The 16,266-nt window shown below is 41.4% G+C and overlaps 1 protein-coding gene across 1 annotated transcript in view; it reads left to right on the top strand.

Annotated features, from left to right (window-relative positions):
• FCHO2 (FCH and mu domain containing endocytic adaptor 2) overlaps positions 1–16,266 on the top strand; it is a 150,449-nt gene that overhangs the window by 79,160 nt on the left and 55,023 nt on the right. The window contains exon 11 of the mRNA XM_054987402.1: positions 4,335–4,359. Within this exon, the coding sequence (XP_054843377.1) occupies positions 4,335–4,359 (25 nt within the window). The remainder of the gene's footprint in view (positions 1–4,334; positions 4,360–16,266) is intronic.

The raw sequence follows: 16,266 nt of genomic DNA, 5'->3' as shown, positions 1-16,266 counted from the left end.
CACTGGGTTGCACCAGTCGTTCACTCTCAGCCTAACCTCCATCAGAGTGGTTGACATGCAGCTAAAATGAAGGAGGAGAGAATAATGTTGTAAGCCACTTTGAGTCCCTATTGGAAAGAAAAGCAAGGTATAAATATTGGCAAAAATGAACTCTGGTCTAAATTTTGTTAACTGAGCTCCCAGTTCTAATTGGTATCATCTTAACTGCTGCGTGGATGCAAAAATCAAGTGGATGAGGGAGAACAAGACTCATACTAGACATTATATTTTTTTAATGAGTTAGATTTGTGTTCCTCTGACCTGACTTACTTTCCCTACAGGTACTGAATTCAGATCATAACTTTTGTGGGGGGAGAGGCTTCAGCCTTCCCCTTCCTTGTGCTGTTTTCTTGACCTTTGGGTTCCTGTAGTACTTGAAAAATTAGTTCCTGTAGTTACCATGAAAATTGAGTTACATCAGTGAACCCAGTCCCTACTCATTAAAAAATAAAAAGTTCAACTAGGTCTTCATGCAGTCCCATATTAGGAACTGCGACTGTGCAGGTCAGCTGTTCAGAACAGGAATTTCTTTAGCTTACAGCCATTAAGGGAAGTCAACCTCCCCCACAGACTGCTCTAAGCCTTTTTTTCCTGCCGAAATGGTCATATGCTTGGGGTGGTTGCCCCTCCTCTTTCCCAGTTTCCTTTTTGCCACCGCAAGAAGCAGACATTGTTCTTTCTTACAGCCATTTATTGCTTTATTTGTTAGCATTCGCCTGTGTTTAGGCAAAATAATTGTATATAGTTCTACATAGTTGTTCATAGTAGTTAGTAGTTTATGTTTAGTTAAGAGGATTTACACTGATGCGGATTCCCTAAGGGGGTAGAGGTAGTGAGTTGCAAACGTTCTTCTGTGCTCTTCCCCCCCCCCCCACTTTGAACTTTGAGAACTGTTGGGATGGCGGACAAATCGTTATGTAAGAAGTGCGCTGAGTGCAGTACTAAGATGGCCAAGACCAATGGCCACTCATTTGTGCTTGGTGTGTTTGGGCAAGTGCCACATTGTTGAGAAATGCAAGCACTGCCAGTTGTTCACGCCGAAGGCAAGAGGGGATCGGGCATCACGCTTGAAAGCCACGCTTTGGGAGAAGGCCATATCCAGTGCCGGTAGCGAAAATATCTGCCCCGGCAGAGCGCACAGCCCGATCAGCTTTTTAACCCGCACCCAATCCTATAACATCATCGGATATGGGAGCTTTGTTGGATCCAAAGGCTTGCCCTCGAAGCTGACCTTGGTGCCGGTCACAGTTCCGAGAGACTTCAGCATCAATGTGATCAGCAGTAAGCATTATTCATTTGGAGAGCAACACTCCTAGACTCCAAGATGGGGCTTCAGGGTCACTGGTGCCGACAGGAACCGAGGAGACACCATCAGATCCTCCACCTAAAAAATGTAAAGACAAGTCTAAGAATGTGGAAAAACCAGGGTGCAAGTCACCGGTTCAGATGATGGTTCCGAGCTTGGGAAAAGAGGCCCCAAGAGGAGTAGCAACCCAGAGCAGATCAAACTCCAGGTCCCCATTGTCCAGTGATGAGGGCAAGATGGAGACAGGTCACCACCAGGAGAGACACCTAGCTCCGGAGCGGGCACATCACTTATATCAGCGACCAATGTGGTATCCTCCACATCTGTTGGTGAGTTACCCCACAAGTGGGATTTCTATCTGACTTACCCATATTCAGCTTCAACAGCAGGATGTTTGGTTCCAAGACAGTCATCACAAAGTTTTCAGTCCCCAGGAAGGTCTTACGCTCCTTGGCATGGTGGACAAACAGTGATAACTTAGCTAAAGGGATAGCTTTTGGTATGTCAGGCCACAAGGCTATGCTCACGACAGACAAACAGGACAAACAGTGATAACTGTTGGAGAAAATGTGGAGGGAGGAATTGGCTCATACGCCTATTGCTGGTGGCAATGCCTGATAATAAACAAGTTTTAGGAAGAAGTACTACATCAGATTTACTTAATAACCAACTACAAGATTCAATGCATACCTCAATTAATCTTTTTGGATATATGGCAAGATTTTAAAATTCCCATGATAAGTCATGAGCTTATAACAAGCCTACTAATTGCTGCAAAAACAATGATAGCTCTAAATTGGAACAAGCAAAATCCCCCAATAAACCAATGGTATGCAAAAATATGGGATTACTTTATCATTGAAAAGATAACAGATAAGTTGCAACAACCTAACAAATCCCCCAAAGCATTACAATTCTATGAAAAATGGCTACCATTTTTTGATTACATTACTGAAAAAGAGATACAAACTCCCAACCAAATATACCAATCTGTTCTTAACTCATAATTGAATAAATATAAATTAATGCAATGCCAAACCTACTACTAATAATCAAACAACAGTGAAAAGTTAAAGTTAAAGGTGAATATTGTAAACTTATATTCAAAGTTTTGTATATAGTTAATATTGCATCGTAATGCTTATTTCAAAAATTTTGTTTTATCCTCGCTTTATGTGTTAAAATTATGCTCATTCAATTAAAAAAACCTGTCTAGTATATTTGAGTATTTAGTTTCCCTACAGGCCTCAGGATTGTCATCTTCATTGGTGAAGATTCACTTAGTGGCCATTTCGGCATTCCATAAGGGTATTGATGGAAAGACTATCTTCTCCCGCTATTTATCTAAGCTTTTCTTGAAGGGGTTATATAACTTGTACCCACCGCGAACCCTGGTGGTCCCTCAGTGGTCTCCATCTTTAGTACTAGCCAAATTGATATCAAAACCATTTGAACCATTGGCATCTTGTTCTCTGTCACTTTTATAGTTGAAAATAATCTTTTTAGTGGCCATCACATTGACCAGGAGAGTCAGTGAGATCAGGGCTCTCATCATGGAGCCCTCCTTTTTGCAGATATACCCTGATAAAGTAGTGATGCACACCAGTTTACAATTTTTACCAAAAGTTGTATCAAAGTTTCATGTATCACAGAGCATATCTCTCCCAGTGTTTTTCGTAAATCCTAAAACCCCTCAAGAACGTACACTACACAGATGTAGATGTCAGAAGAGCCATTTTATTTTACAAAGATAGGACTCAGTCTTTTCGCAAGGACACAACATTTTTTGTTTGCTACTTTGGCCCTAACAAAGGTAAAGCTGCATCCACTCAGACAGTTTCTAGGTGAGTAGTAGCAACAATTGGACATTGTTACAGTTTAGCCGACGTTCCTTGCCCATTTGCTCTTTGAGCACACTCAACAAGGGCACAGGAGACCTCAGCTGCATCCATGTGTGGAGTTCCTCTTGTGGACATCTGTAGAGCAGCTGCGTGGTCCTCAGAGGAGATCATTGTGAAGCATTATGCAATGGACATCAATGCTCAAAAGGAGTTGGCAGTGGGCCAAGCAGTTCTTCAGTATTTCTTTACCTGAGAGCATCACCCCCCACAATCTGGTGAGTAGCTTGTTATTCTCCCAATGCGGGACTGCACTGAAGACTGTAGATGAAAACAGGGTTGCACTTATCTGTAACTGCTCTTCATCTAAGTCTTCGTGCAGGCATACGTTCCCCCCACCTCCTGTTGTAAGCTCTTGAGTATATGTTGGGGAGCATGTGGCGGCACAGGAGAACTGGGGAAGAGGAGGGACGACCTCTTCAAGCATATGGCCGTTTTGGTGGGAAAAACCATCTCAGAGCGGTCTGTGGGGGAGGGCACCCCCATAATGGCTATAAGCTAAAGAAATCCCTGTTCCGAATGGCTGGCCTGCGCAGGCACAGTTCCTACTGTGTGCCTGCACGAAGACCTAGATGAACAGCAGTTACCAGTAAGTGCAACCCTGTTTTACATCTAGTTTGGCCCAAGCTGTGAGTGAATCTAGAAAAAGATGGAGGTGGTGCTAATCAATAGAACCAATTTCTAAAGGTGATTGATGGTCTAAATTTATCTCTGATGGATGGATGGTCTAAATTTATCTTTGAGAACACAAATAAGATAAAAGCCTAAAATTCATCTGCAGTGGGAAAACTTGATTTTAAAATAAGGCAATTTAAGTGAATGTTCTTCATACGCAAAATACAGGTCACAAACTGTTCATATCTACTAATGATTTTGTATTATATATAGTTCAGAACTTGTGATGTTTTAATGAAAGATAAAGAATAAATTGGTAGCATTAATATATACTGTCCTATACAGTGATTTTAAAGGAGTTAGGAAGCAGTAATGTCTAAAGAATAATATATTCAACAGAAACTAAAAGAGAACATGGTTTTTAATATATAAATTCCATGTTTACATATTATAACAATTACTGTTTTTTTTAACAGAGAATGTCCAGATGCCGATTCAGTTGTAAGTAATCTTTCTTTGAATACGTTTAATGTCTTTTGGGAACGTCTGTTTTCAAAAAGAGTGTATATAGTGATTCTATTTCATTAATTTCATTCCTAGCTTCCTGTGGTCATTTTAACAATATGTAAAATTCCACATGACATCCTTGGAGCTGATGTTGAAGAATAGATTTCCAGAATTCTCTGAAAAATTTCCTCATAGAGGGTTTTCAGTCTATCTATTAGTGTCTATTAGATGTCCAATATTCTGAAGAATTTTTGGACCCAGTTTATTTTGTCCAATCTTGTAAAATAAGACTATCTCACATTAAAAAGTACAAATACTATGAAATACTCATTTTAACTGGTATACCATATATTCATGCTGAAATTGCTTTTCCCTTCTACATCTTTTCAAGAAGATAGAGCAAATCAAATGTTCATTTTTGTGTGATTTTATGCTAAAGAAGCTTATAAATGTATCACAGTAATGATCATGCAATTCATTTAATTAATGGCTTTTGACAGTTTCAACTTTTTGACAGTTTCAGTGGAGTGGAACATAACTGGCATTAACTTACACTGTTTATTTTTTGACTTGCTTGTTTTAGTGCTCATTTTTAATTACTAATGAAACAAATTCAAGTGCAAATGTTTCTGGCATATTCTTTTCAGCTACAGAGAGCAATATATCTTTTTTTCCTCTATAGGATAGCTAAGCATCATAGTTTGTGTGTAAATGTGGTTTTTCTCCAGTACTTTCAAGAGTGTCACGCATGTCTTCTTGAACTGCTGGTTTAGAATACAAGAGTACTCTTCATTTTGCTGAGTTTTTAACATAAAGGCATAAATCAGTGATCCCAAACATGGTTCCTATAGGCATCGTGTTGCCCATCAATCGGTTTCCTGATCCTTCACTTGTGGCTTTTTCAAAGCATCTTCCTCCCCCAAATCATGGGTTTCCACTACCTCATTGAAACAGAACCCAGAAATAAGAGACTTCATAACATAAGGTTGCTTGGCTTGCAGCTTCTCAACATTTTGTGGTTGCTTCCCGTATCCCATTTTGTGATGGTGGCTGGAACTCGCTCTTCCACGCCTGCAGTACTCAGAATGAAATATGCACACCTTTAGAAGCAGGCACCCATTAGCTTGAGGCTGTCTTCAAATAGTTTCCCCCTTCCAATTAAACCACACGACCTAAGCTTATTTTGCTTGTTGTGTTCTAACTGCAAGCCTCAGAATACAATAGGGAGAGTGATTCTGGAAGAGGTGAAGAGAAATATTCACACTGATTACAGGTACACAGATTTAAAGCTGCCCACTAGTCAGAAACTTATTCTTTTGCAAATCCAGAAAAAGATTCAGCCAAGCATTTTTATTAATGTTCATTTATGCAGTGCTGTAGCACCAGGGGTCATTTTGCAGAAAGAGAGCTGCAGGAACTCTTTAGCATAACTCATTAGCATATGCCACACCCCTTAATTGGGCCGAAATGGCAGGGATTTGGCTGCTGCCAGATGGAAGAGTGTTTCCCCCACCTTGCAGTGGCCTGATCACAGGGTCCTTTTGGCCCCAATCCAGGCTGAAACAGGCCCCAAAGGGCCATTTTGGGCACATTTTGTCCTAGATTGGGCCCAAAATGGCCCATATCAGGTCAGTGCTGGGCAGGGGAGGGGTCCCCTGCCAGGCACCGACCCAATCTTGGCGGTTTTGGTCCTAATCCCGGCTGAAATGGGCCCCAAATGGCCAAAAATGGCAGTTTGGGTCCGGATCAGGGCCAAAACAGCCATGACCAGGTCATTGCCGGGCAGGGGAGGGTTCCCTCACCCAGCACCAAGCCGATCCTGGCTGTTCCGGCCCCGATCCCAGCGGGAATGGGGCCAAAATGGCCATTTTGGGCCCATATCAGCCCAGATCAGGGCTGAAATGGCTGGGACTGGGTTGGTGCCAGGAGCGGGGAGGCTTCCCCTACCTGGCACCAACTCAATTCTGTCCGTTTCAGCCACAATCCCACCAGAAAGTGACCAAAAATGGCCAAAAGTAGCCATTTTGGGCCTTTCAGGCCCAGTTCAGGGCCCAAATGGCCCTGATCCAGTCGGATCTGGGTGGGGGACCCCTCCCCTGTCTGGCACTGACCCGGTCCAAGCTGTTTTGGCCCTGATCCGGGCCCAGAAGGGCTGAAAATGGCCATTTTGGGCCAGGATTGGGGCCGAAACGATCAGGGCTGTGTTGCTGCCAGGCAGGGGAGGCTTCCCTCGCCCAACACTGACCCAATCCGGGCCCATTCAGCCCTGATCCGGGCACTGCAACAGGCGCCCGTATCGGGCCCAAACACCCGGGATCGGGTCGTTGCTGGCTGGGAGAATGTTCCCCCGCCCAGCACCAACCAGATCCGGGCCGTTTTGGCCCGGATTCAGGCCATTTTGGCCCCAGTCGAGGTCGAAACGTCCCTAACATCAAGTGGGCGGTGCCACCTGACTTGGGGGAATTGCTGCAATGCCGTTACAGTGCATTCTCCCTCGAAATGAGCCCTGTGTAGCACCAAGGTATCCCACAGGGGCAGAGGATGCCTTTAGTGTACTTAGTATGCATGTATTATAGATAAATGTGCACTATTAATGCAGACGCATAAATACTATGCTGTTCCATATCATTGTGCTTTTTAATTAGAAATCAAAGGAAGTGAAAATTTAAAAGCTACTCAATACAATACCCACTTTTGCGTATCTGATATGCTTGGATTAGAGCAGACAGCCAAGCACCTATTGACCAACCAATTAATATGGTGTAACCGTCTCTAACTTTGGTTAGTCCTTTGTTGCTAAAAATAAAGCTTCAAAATATTTAAACAATTATTTATAAAAAAATAGCGGTGTCCTTCTGGATCATACCCATAATATATCTAGTCTAACAGTGTCATTTCTGAGCCCCACCCATGCCAATGTGAATGATCCTTCTGTGCTGAACCACTGTATCCTGCTGTAACTCAATATCATTTTACCAGTGTTATAACTATTTCTTTCACGGGCTTCCACAGGTGTTTATCTGATGGAATGTAACAGCTTCCAGTGTTTATGACCTTGTACTCCCTCTCAGACTTTGCTATGTCTTGCTTCTTAGTGACTCAACTTGATTATTACAGATACGTAGAACATTCTCACACAAGGAGAGTGCCAAAACCTTGTTTATGATTGGGAAGGGAGAAAGAAGCAGACTTGAATGTTAAAAGAGAAATCTCTTTCACATGATGTCATTCCTATCAACTTTCACTCTCGCTGCTTAGATGCTTACCTTGCTTCTGAGTAGTCCTATGGATATATATATGGAAATGATCTGATTTCTGAATAAAAACCATTTAACCAAGAACCTGTGTCTTGGTGCAGTGGTCCAGGGATCTAACTGCCATATCCTGTCATCCATAGCCTGACAAGCAGACTGGTTCACATAGTGGCCAATATTCAGAGGTTTATCAAATATGGAACTTCTGTTTAAACATCGTGGCTCGTAACTTTCAATGAACCAATCCTCCGATTTGTTTAATCCTTTCTTAAAACCTTTTGTGCTAGTGGCCATCATTATACCCACTGGCAATGAGTACTATAATTTGTTTATTCACGGAAGTACTGTACTTTGTTTTATCTTTCCTGAATCTGTTGCCCATTGAGTTCATTGGGAGACCTGAGGTCAGGTACTGTGGGAGAGGGAGAAGAACATCTGCTTTCTGTACCCCATGCATAATTTTATAAACTTCTGTCAACTTCCCCCCTCCATTTTTTCTGTAAAGCTTCAGATTCTCTTTTCCCAACAGAAAGATACTCCAAATCTTTTATCATCGTGGTTGCCCTCTTTTATACTTTTTCCAGCTTTGCAGTGTTTTTTGAGTTACAGTAATCAGAAGTGTATACGGTATTCCAAATGAGGCTGCATAAATAGATCTATATAAGGCCATTATGGTTTTATTTTCAGTCCCTTTCATAATAGTCCTAGCATGGAGTCCTAGCACGGAGTTTGTCTTTTTAACTGCAGTTGCACACTGTTGGTTCTTTCATTGATTGTACAAGCCCAAGTTTTCCTGTCTCAGTCACTGTTGGTTCAGACCCCATCAGCATATATTTAAAAGTATGATTTTCACCCTGTAGGTACTAATACTGAACATCATATGTTACATTGTTAAGAACTCACCCAATTTGGAGAAATTCTTTTGGATCTATTCATAGTCTGCTTTGATTTTCACTATCCTGAATAACGGTATCATTTGCAAACTTGACCACTATATTGATCACCCCCAATTCCACAACCCTATTCCACATCAGTTATGAACAAGTTAAATAGCTCTGGTCCCAGTATCAGTCCTTGAGGAACCCCATTGTTTTCTTTGCTCCGTTACAAACTGTCCATGTACCCTGTTTTCTGACTAACCAGTTTCTAATGCAACTCTTCAACTTCATTTACCAAATTTAACTTTTCAGTAGAGTAGAGAGAGCAAGGGCTGAGGTGCATCATGTTTGCTGTTATGAAGGCTTTAGGAGGAATGGAGTAAAGAAGATGAAATCCTAGATGGAGCAAGTCAGGGCAGGAATTTACTTAAGTATCACTCATTATGCATTGAAAATGGTAACTGGGATCCAGCCAGCCATTAACAGAATGAGCTGGTAAATACAGATTTTTATTTATTTTATTTTACTATGTTTATACTCCACATTTGTCACTGAGACTCAAAGCAGAATACACAGCGTAAGTCAATGTGAACAATAGGATGATACATCTAATAAGCAATGTACTAGAACTAGGATTACGAAAATCTGAAAGAAGCATAGAATATTAGGCCTTATTTAGAAGGCATATTTTCCCTATGTTCCCCTTCCACTACAGGAGTCAGGGAACCCATGTGGACTTGCCACTATGAGAAGCTATGATGCAGAAGAGGGAGGGAGACAGAAGTAATTTTGCCCCCTTATTATTACAGCCCCCTTATCCCTATGGCTACTTGCCTATGTGGTTCCAGTATTTCTACTGACTCGTATTTCTGTGGGCCAGTAGAAAGTGCAAGTAGAAAAGGAACATGGAGATAACCCATACACCTTCTGCAGACATAGATCCAGAGGAGTTAGCTGTGTTAGTCTGTAGTAACAAAATAGTAAAGAGTCCAGTAACTACAATAAAGTTAGTCTTAAAGGTGCTACTGGACTCTTTACTCATCTGCAGACAGTTTGCTGTATCCAAAGAACAGTTGGGAAAAAAACCTTTCTTTTAGCAACATGATGGAAGTGTGTATAAAAGTATGTAATTTTTAAATATTGATTTTATAATTATCCCAAAACGTAATTCTACTACATTTTATTTTGGTTGGGAAAGAATAGAAGGAGCTACCATCTTGGATTCTGGATATATATATTTTGATGACTCTGATTTTAATGTGTTTAAATATCTATTTTTGTACTATTATATTGTTATAACCCATCCTAAGCCCACTCGTGGGAAAGATGGGCTATAAATTGAATTATTATTACTACTACTACTACTACTACTAATAATAATAATAATATAAAACAGTGGGATACCAGCCCATTTTACCAGTATCACTAGTCACAGCTGAAACAAAGGCTGTTCTAAAGTTGTTCCAGAAGAAATTAAAATAAATGTTTAACAGTACATGCATTTGACTTGTATGGGTAGAGTACCAATAGCATTTGCAGCTTCAACAGTGTAACTTCAGAAGTCTAGCTGGAGCATAATATGGGAATGCACATGGCCTCTAGCTATTTGTATTTGTTCCATTTACTTTGTTGTCAAGTCCTGTTAATATAAACTGTTCTATCAGTAAGGTCATCTTGAGGTCAGGCATAGCTAAAGCTTCACGATTTTCAACAAGGAGAGCTTAAGGTACTGGACTGTGTGATACTGATTATGTTTTTAGAAACAAACAAAGAAGCAAAATTCAGAAGCTTATTTAAATCACATTTAGTGCACTTTTCCCCCAAAATAAAACTCAAGACAGGTTACAGTGATAATAAAAAATATTTAATTGAAAAAATTAATAAACTGACAGTCAAATGTAATTAAAAATTGAGTGCCAGTGCAGAAGCTGGCAATAATTCCACAACTTGTGGAATCTAAAAAAAAAGGAAGCCTTCCTTCAGGAAGACTATTCCATAAAATAGCAGCAGCCACTGAAAAAGCTATCAGTGAGCATCCTAAGAACACTAGAGGAGGAAAGGATCAGTTGGTTCAAGGAGCAGAGTTGTTACACAGTTTGATACTGGAAAAGGCAGTCCTGCAGTTGTTTGGGTCCCAGGCTGTGTTTTATAGGTAACAGTCAGCATTGGACTTGAAAACAAACCGGAAACCAGTGCAGAGATCTCAAAATTGATGTATGTGCCAGGTAGCGAGCCCCAGCATAGTAAACAGTGTGCTGTATTTTACACTAGTTGAAGCTTCTGAATTGTCTTCAAGGACAGCTCAGTGCAGATCATGTTACAATAGGTTAGCCTCAAGGTCACAGTTGAATGGATCAGCATGACCAGATTCACTTGGTTCAGGTAAGGAAGAAGATGTAATGAATAAAAAGCACTTTTTGCTACTCCTTCAACCTGTTTCACCCATTTTAAAGTTTTAAAACCACCCCCAAAACTCTTAACTGAATTAGACATGTCAGTAGCATCAAAAGCTGCGGACAGATCCAGTAACAATAACAGAGGCATACCTTTTATCAGCTTGTAGGTGGAGATTGTCCACCAGAGCAATTAAAGCTGTCTCAGTTCCACAACAAAACTTGGAGCCATAGAAGTGGATCAAAGGCAGATGAGCCATATTTTCTAGGGTAAAAGTTCTATCCCACCCCAGTAGGGCTTCCAGCTCAAATACACAGAAACCAGTTGTCTGTCTGCTATTTCCTCGATAATTAGACTCCTTTCTTGCCTTATTCTCCTTTTTTGCTAATCTTTCCTTCCTTCGCCTACATCTTACTCCTACTTTTCCTTGACATAATCTTGCTGTCCTCTCTCACTTATTGCAACTTCTCCCCAGTCGACAGGGACGATTGCAGCAGCTATTTTAGGAAGCCATCTGCACCATTCTCTGATGGAAGCCAGGGACTCAGAGGACAGCTTCCTTGACAGCAGGGTTTATTCCCCAGCAGCCGCTTCGAACATGACAGAGATTGACAGATCCGACACTGACATGCCCTCTCAGCTCGTGTGCACTGCCGATGCGTCGGCCATTACAGAGCCACAGAAGCACTTCAAACAGCCCCTTCTGGGAACTGGAAGCAACTCCTTGCTCCTGCTATGCAACTGCTAGCAGCAGGTTCCTACAACTTGCAGAATTGGTGGGAAAAAATGCCAGGAGTTCTTCCAGCTCCGGGACAGCCATGAATACGTCCAATGCCAACCTCCCGGATGGAGATTTCACTGCAGGCTTCTTTCCTTTGGATTAAGTCCTGCCACTACAGCAAGATTCTTCCCATTAGGTGGGTAACATATCTGGGGCACAAAACATGCCTATATTGGCTGGCTTTATTAATTTACTAAAACAAGCTATGAGAGAGGAAATATATAGGCATTGCCAGGCAGAAACCTCAGCTAACGTTGGAGCTGCATCTACCTCTTCCACATCCAGATTGAATATTATACAGCATGCTAAGGGAGGACAATGGCTGATTGAGACTGACCAAAAAATATCTCTGGATAAGAAGGCATGCAGGGAACCCCACTGGGCAGGAGGATTATCCTTGGGTAGCGATTCTAATGACGTGGAGGAGGGAGATTTCCTATCGGATGAGGAAGAGTTCTAGAACTGTCAGCACACCTATTTAAGTATGAGGATTACCAGTACTTAGTAACTAAAATATTTTCAGCCTTAGAGCTACAGGAATGCCCCTGGAGGAGGAGACAGGGAGCACTGAATCCAAGCCCAGAGGAAACAAGGATTTTTTTCCCCAGGAAGGCCTCTTCAGAAAAGGTCTCCCCTTCCAGAATTTTTCGAGAGACAGCTCAAAGCTGAGCAGTCCAAATAATCAGCAGTTCCCAAATTTTGTCAAAAAAACTGTACTCATTACTGTCTTTTCCTAATGAGATACTACAAGTGCTGATGATTGAGGCTCCAGTGGCTGCTCTTCAGTCCTCTGGCCTCTTATCAGAGGACAGTCAGGGCTCAGTTAGAGACATGTTGAAGAGAGCTCTCAAGACCACTGCCATGGCTATTAAGGTTACAGCTATTTCCTCCATCATCTCCAGAGCCTCTATATTGTGCATTAGAAAACTGATCCAACTTCTCCCAGACAACAATAAACATTTCCTTGAAGGAGCAAACAGAATCTTGAAAATAGAGATGGGCACAAACTGAAATACGAACCAAAGTTTGTCATGAACCAAGCCAGTTCACAGTTCGTGAACCAGCGGTTCATCAGAGCCCATTTCTGACAGACCACCATGAACTTTAGAGTGGTTCGTTTGGTTTGTTTTTTGGTTCGTCACTGCAGACAGCCTGGTGCCAATCAGTCAGTTTCCTAGGCAACGGACATTGGGCTTTCTGCAGACCTCCTGCTGACCTGGAAGTGACCTTCTGCTGACTCGGAAGTGGTGATTTGCTGGCTGGGAAGTGACATTTTCATGAACCAAACGAACTGGTTCGTGAACTGGGACAGATTCGTTAAAGTTCGTGGTTTATGAAATGTGACGAACCACGAACCGCGTTTTGTGCCCATCTCTGCTTGAAAACCAATACCTTTATGGAAGACATAACCCTTCTCTTCAAGAGATAAGGCCTCGGCAACAATGGCATGAGGGTTCCTTTGACAGAGTATGGCCAGCAAATCTACACTCCAAAAACATTGTACTGGCTTACCCCTGTGATGACAGAACCAAATGATAGCTTTATTATTTTGGTAGTGAAAAGCTTTGATTCTGTCATGGTTATGATTAATATATACCCTCCAAATGTGGATTCTCCAGATATGTTTCATTAGTGTTTCAGTAACTTGGTCGATCTTAAATATGAGTTATTGAGGGGAGATTTTAATGAAATATTAAATACAGTTTTAGCTTGAAGCACACCCCCACATAAGGAACATTCATTAGTGAGATCTACACTTAAAGCGTATATGACTTCCAACGAAGACCAAGTTTGCTGAGGCAGGTAATGGCAAACCACCTCTGTTAGTCTCTTGCCATGAAAACCCCACCAGGGGCTCCCATAAGTCAGCTATGAGTTGATGACACTCTCTACCACCAATGAATATGAGTACTTTTCAGATTTTTTAAATTCCAAAATTATATCAGTTGTACAATAAGATTTTTGAATCTGTGTATTGTCAGTATCATTGCAGGATGCTTATATTACTGTCATTCCAAACCCAGACAAAGACCACACTCATTGTGCAAATTTTTGACCTATTTCTTTGATGAATGTGGACGCCAAGATATTAACTGCCATTCTTGCTAACAGACTTCAAAAGGTTACTAGAACTTTGGGATATGTAGACCAGGTTGGGTTTTAAACAAAGTAGGCAAAAGTCTGATAATATTAAATCGGTCTCTGATCTGATTGCATTAAATAGAGATTCGATCAAGTTGCTATTCTTTCACTTGATGCTGAAAAAGCATTTGACAAAATATATTGGAAATTTATTTTCTCTGCATTGGTCAAATTTGGCTTCCCTCATGAATTTTTGAAATCAGGGGGTGGAGTGCCACGTGGGAATGGCAGCAGCTTGATCAGATTGCTTCCGTTCCTGCTCTCCCCCATGATTTTTTTTGAAGCTCAAGCACTCTCAAAATTATGGGAAATATGTCTGGCACCTGAGCCAAGCCTGTAGGGTCGGAACTACTCTCAGTAAGGACCTTCTTTTCACCAAGGGAGCCTGCAAAACACCCGGGCCCCGCAAAGTCAAATGCAGACAAGATAGTGGCCGCACAGCAAGAAGGTAAAAACCTCAATGAAGAGGCTGTTATTTCTAAAAAAAGATTTGCTTGCCCTTGGGCACTCTCTCTTTCAGAAATGATGTAGCCTTATTGAGCCTCTCTCTCTTCAACTCAAAGAGCTCAAAAATTCAATTAAATCTGTGGCCCAAACAGCTGAACCAACCTTAGAACTGGGTATCACCCTCCAAAGGGAAGTTAGAGACCTCCAAAAAATGGTGAAAAACCTGCAGGAGAAAATAATTGAATGGGAGACTAACCAGAGCCAGAATAATTTAAAATTTAGGGGCCTGACTGAAAAGGTTGAAGAGAAAACTGATCTTTGTGTGTTTCTGTCATCATGGCTAGCAAAGGCACTGGATCTAGAAGAAGGGGTGCCTCCAATCATTACCAAAGCATACAGACTTAGCCCTCCTCCTAACAACAGACCTAACTTCTATAGAGACGTGGTTGCTCATTTCCTTTATTACTACACCAAACAAAAGATTCTTAATGAAGCCTGCAGTAAGGGTTCTTTTCAATTCAATGAAAGAGAGGTTAAAGTCTTCTCAGATCTTCCCCCAGAAGCTTTACAGAAAAGAAGAGAACTCAAGGAAATCATGGTTAAACTGTCTGAAGCTAACATCAGATGTAAGTGGAATCTTGTCTCCAACCTGATTGTCCATCACAACAGAAAGACTGTCCAAACATCTGATCTGGACTCTGGCATGGCGCTCCTACACTCTCTAGACTTGGACTCGAATGATGAGGAAAGAGTCGAATCTTCATCAGCTATTGGGGACAGGCTATCAAAACAACTCAAGTCAAGCCATCAGTGTAAACTATTTGCTTTAAACAGATGTGCTTTAAACATTACCCATGTTAACATCACTGTAAATCTCTTTCATACTGTAGTCTGATTAACTGATAAAATAATGGTTGTTGTGGATTTTCCGGGCTGTATCGCCGTGGTCTTGGCATTGTAGTTCCTGACGTTTCGCCAGGTACTGGTTGATGGGGTTGGGAGGGAGAATGAGGCCGGGTTGCTAAGTGAAAATGTGTATCATTTTTATTTATTTTTTTTCAGTCCATGCATCCCTCCCAGGATTAGGGCATCTCGGAGAGGGAACAGATAGTAGTTTCCCCCTTTTTTGGACCATGGTCCAAGGACTTTTGTGAATTAACCTCATGCATGTGATTATGAAAAAAAAAATCTTTCTGGTTTCTTTATAAGTGGTTTTTGGATTATACAGCTGGGAGAAAGTGGGTGGGGTGGAAGGTTCCAGGGTTGGAGGGTCCCTGGGGTTTTAGATTGTGTTATGGAAGTTAATACGTTATCATAGTTCAAAAGTGTTAATGTTGCTAGTCCACTATACTATTTATTCTGCATTTTTGGTCAGGCTGTAACCCACAAGGAGGCCTTGCTTAATTTCAGTTTACAAACCAAAGATTCTACTATACCATGGTTAGTTGAGAATCAATTTTGGTATACTCTTTGGGTACTTAAGGTTGGGAGCATAACAGATCACCTACTTCCTATATTGTTGACAAATCCATATGCTCTCTGGCAACCCCCTTTCTACTTCTTTAGTAGCAGACACTGCTAAAGTCATTACTTTAAACTGCAGGGACCTAAACAATCCTGTTAAGTGTCGTAGTATCATGACTGCTCTAACCAAATAACATCCAGATATTTTATTTTTACAGGAAACACACTACAAACATAAGAAACCACAAGTTTTGAACTCAAGATTTTTCCAGTCTCACTTCCAGGCCCCTGAATCCTCTAAGGGCGGGGTTGCAACCCTATTCTCCAAAAATTTTAGATTCCAACACTTAGCTACTGAATTAGATCCGAGCAGATGCTTTATTTTTTATTAAAGGCATATTGGAGTCAACCAAAGTGACGTTAGCATCTGTCTATGCCCCCAATGACATACAGCTCCAATTCCTCCAGGAAACCTTAGTTACTCTTTTCTCCTTTGCTGAAGGAGAATCTGTTGGTCGGCGGTGACCTTAATTATATATTG

Source organism: Eublepharis macularius, chromosome 8, assembly GCF_028583425.1.
Source record: "Eublepharis macularius isolate TG4126 chromosome 8, MPM_Emac_v1.0, whole genome shotgun sequence".
Taxonomy (NCBI): domain Eukaryota; kingdom Metazoa; phylum Chordata; class Lepidosauria; order Squamata; family Eublepharidae; genus Eublepharis; species Eublepharis macularius.
Note: the sequence above shows the minus strand (reverse complement) of the source record. Positions and strands in the feature narration are given on the sequence as shown.